General features: G+C 38.0%; 1 protein-coding gene across 1 annotated transcript in view; it reads left to right on the top strand.

Moving 5' to 3' along the window:
* The first annotated feature begins 754 nt into the window (after positions 1–754).
* Positions 755–4071, top strand: part of LOC107556986 (microtubule-associated serine/threonine-protein kinase 2-like) — a 38518-nt gene continuing 35201 nt past the window's right edge. The window contains exon 1 of the mRNA XM_016240265.1: positions 755–974. Within this exon, the coding sequence (XP_016095751.1) occupies positions 901–974 (74 nt within the window). The 5' untranslated portion in view covers positions 755–900. The remainder of the gene's footprint in view (positions 975–4071) is intronic.

The following is a 4071-nucleotide window of genomic DNA, read 5'->3' as shown; positions in this document are numbered from 1 at the left end:
TTTATTTATTTTTATTTTGCTATTTTCTTTTTTTGCAGAAGCCAATTAAACCCTTGCTTCCACAGAGAAATCACCGTCAAATATACAATGTCAGCACTATTGCCTGCTGTTATGTTTGTTTGGTGTGTATGGATGTGCGTGGTATTGGGTGGAGGTGTTTTCTCTGTAGCTGTTTGTTCTTTGATGTGTCTGAAACGACTGAGCCCATGGTGTCGGTTAGCTCAAGGTGACACAGTGCTGCCATGCCTGCCTGCATCTACCCTGCTGCAAAACTGCTCGCACATATGCACACAGACACACATATCACTTTTTTTCCCCTTCTTCTTCAGTTGAGTCCTTTGACATGATTGACTAATGATGAAACAGTTTGGACTACACAGAAACATCTCTCTTATGCTTGCACCATTTGTCCATATAATCCTGTGTGTGTGTGTGTGTGCACTTTAATCTCCTGTCATTCTGTCACTTTCTCCAGAGATGCTATATTGAATACTGACAAATCCAGCCATTTCTGGTTGGCAGATCATTTAGCATTACAATGTATCACTATTTCTCCCTAAATTTTTTGTTTTACTAACAGTATTATCCTTATTTTAGAGGTTGTATTACTGTCTGTATCTTACATGCACATGCACTTCTGTGTGTTTGAGTTAGAGAGAGAGAGAAAGAGAGGAGGGAGGGTGTAGAGGAGAGAGAAAGAGAGAGAGAAAAAGCACATGCCAGCATCTCACGATAGCTCTAGTAGTGTCACAGGTTGCCGGCACCAGCAGCAGCTATATGAACGTCATCTAGTGCTTGCTATCAGAGAGGAAACACACTCATTTAGCCAGCTGTTCTTCCTTCTCCGGCGCTTTATCGCAATTGATCTCTGGATGACAGCCATGTTAGTGCACCGATATCATGTCTGATACCTTCTGGACCGTTCTCTCCAATTTCTCCCTGCCGGAGAGAAGCATGCTCCGCCGATCTAAGAGGTACAGCTATCCATTTTCATCTCTTGTTTTCTTTTCTGTCTTTTCTTGATAGTCAGGTAACTTTTTTTTTTTTTCAGTCATATGAGCTGTAATTGATGGCATGCTGCAGGCTGTCTTGAGGTTTTGCTTATGTTGGTGTGCTCTGTGATTTTCCTCCCTTTTTTTTTTTGGCTGGATTTCAGTGGTCTATGCTCGTTTCAGACCCTTCACATGCATGTCGTACTGTGTTCCTTCCTCTTGGTCAGTGTGCGTAAAAGTAATGACATGCACGCAAACACATGTAGGAGAGCAACATGATGTTTGAGAGGGGACGGTTCTGCTCTGACCTACCATGCCGATGTGAACTTGCACGCAGATGTGCAGTTGAGTTAGACAGAGATCATCTATAATTGCTTTCCATCCTTCCCTGCTTGTGTTCTTCCTGACTTCCTGTAGCCTGGAGAGACAGATGAGGGGAGGGCACAGTGCTCGCATAGCAACAGAGCTGAGACCGTTGTAGAGTGATCGGTTTCTTTCCACTCCATGTCTATCTCTGTAGTGTCATGCTCACAGTGATGCTAAATGTCTGAATCATTCAGTCGCCATGACTTTGGTGCAGTGCACAGTGTGTTGTTTAAGTCATAATTTAGAAATAGCCTTGTGTGAATCATGCATGAAAGTATGAATGAGACTTTGAATTGTGGGTCTTGTAGGAGAGGTGTACTGTTACTTTTCTAAGCGCTCAGAATTTTGTTTAATGGAGAATAAATGATTTTAACAAAATCACGTATGCTTGCTGTGTACACTATCATACTTTATCGTACATACTTTTATTCAGAAAGGATACATTTATTTGATCAGAGTGGTAGTGTATTGTGGCTGGGTATTGGTGAATCATTTCCAGATTCGATTACAATTCACAAGTTCCTAATTCAGTTCAGGTTCCGTCAACAGGCCTGTTTCAGTTGTCTTTATAGCAGTGTTTGGCATCTTGTGGCATACATTCATTTTCTCCATGCAGGTACCTTGACCCCCATCCCTATGATAACCTGCTGCCCTTACTTAGAAGATGATAACTCTGTATTATTATTATTATAATGTAGATGTGTTGAGAGGGTTTGTGCCTTCTGTGAACACATCGCTTGTAGCAGACACCATCAGACTGAGCTGGACCTACACACACACACACACACTCACACACACACGCCAGTTAGGGTTGTCATCATAACAGCATTTCAGTATTCAGGTACCGAAATCAGTGAAATTTCACGATTCTTGATACCATTTTAGATATTGCAACAAAAACAAATTTGCTGTTGATTGGTTTTTTATTTTCTATTTATTGAAAGTATTTCAATAGTTAAAAATGTATGCAAATAATTATACAATTAAATATTTATACAATCATACAATTGTAATAATTGTAAACAAATAATTTATACATTTTAAATCAGTGTTTTAGTCTTGTTTATAGTATTTATTAATATCTTGCATTGTCTTTTATTTTTATTTTTTCAAATTTAATTTTAATTTTAATGATCCTACAGACATGGCCGGACTTACCATTGGGCTTACCAGGGGCCCCGCCTTAACCCATTTACATTTGTTCAGTTATGTGCCAGTCAGAAATTATTAGTCGCATTTCAACAGCGTGCACGGGCCAGCCGGGGCTAACAACTTCCAGCTTCCAACTATGACATTCGAAGCCATAATCAAACAGCATAAACTGGAATTTATGATTTTTTTTCACATAGAAAAAGGACACGCGTATTAAATCATGTCTGCGCTGCGCCGAATCGCCGATTAATTTGTGATCACATGGCTACTTTAAACGGTTCCATTAAGCCTTTAGCCCAAAAGAGCGCACATTTACAAAGATAATGATAAATTCTCTCATGTTCACGCCTCACTTCTTTACAGAGGATGATTCTATATTATATTAATGTTCCACTAAATCTCCCGTCCGAAGACTATAGAATACCCTAATATCTTACAGGGACTTTGTCCCATCTCACTACCTCCACACAAAGTGGAGCAGAAATTTCATCAAGACATCATAAAAATAGCCATTTACAGGGTTCGTATGGTCATGAAAAACCCAGAAAGCTTTGGAAAAGTCGTGGAAATTTATTTTACAAATCTCTATATAATAGAATATTTGTTTAACTCATGTTCGCAGGTTTCACACGTTTGTAAAATTCCAGCAAACATTTATTTAATATACAATGTAGGTTAGATGAGTTAAAAAAATTCACACAGAATATCAGATTAAGTCAATCATTTGAAAACAGCGTGTGTGGTTCAGCTGTACCGCGTCTTCTCGCTCTCACTCTCAAAATCACTTTCATACCAAATGTTAATGTTAACAATGTTAATTATTTAGGCCTATTGGTTATTGTTAATTAATGTTAACAACAAAAGGCAAAATCACTCACTGCTCTTGACTGAATAACTTTTGTAACTTTAATTTTAAGAATTAATCTGTTGTTTAATTTACAGTGAATTTACTGTTTTTAATTTACAGTTTATTCCATTTCTGCAGCATTTCTGTACCTGTATTTTTTCCACCAAAGCTGTTTCTAAAACGAAATTCAGGTCCTGAGTTTAATTTATAATACTGGCTAAGCAAATTACAATATACTTAACATTCTGGCATTCAGTTATGTGATTATGTAGCCTAACTTATGTTCTCTGCATGAAGTAACGTCTGGCACAGTCGCAGCCTGTGCTTATTAGAAAGCAAACAAATAGCATTAATAATCATTAATTTTCCTTAGCATATGCTATGATAAATCTGAACATTTGCGTAAAATAATGGAGCATTAGGTCACGAATATTGCCTTAAAAGTCATTTAAATTTATTGGTTGAACGAACCCTGCATTTAATGAGTGAATGCCTACGATATAGGAGTTAGCCTATCACACAAACTAGAGTCCTGTTTTTCCGAATATCTGCACGATGGCAAATGTACAATAAACACAGACACAAAATTCTGTTTTGTCCCATCAATGCGTCTCCGAGCAACACAGTGTTTTGTTTCTCAGCATTACACGGACCAGTAAATGGTTCAAACAGGCTATAAGTACAGTCGTTTGCTAAGTTAAATTAATTAGCATT

Source organism: Sinocyclocheilus grahami, unplaced genomic scaffold (genome assembly GCF_001515645.1).
Source record: "Sinocyclocheilus grahami isolate Dianchi unplaced genomic scaffold, SAMN03320097.WGS_v1.1 scaffold586.1, whole genome shotgun sequence".
Lineage (NCBI taxonomy): Eukaryota > Metazoa > Chordata > Actinopteri > Cypriniformes > Cyprinidae > Sinocyclocheilus > Sinocyclocheilus grahami.
Note: the sequence above shows the minus strand (reverse complement) of the source record. Positions and strands in the feature narration are given on the sequence as shown.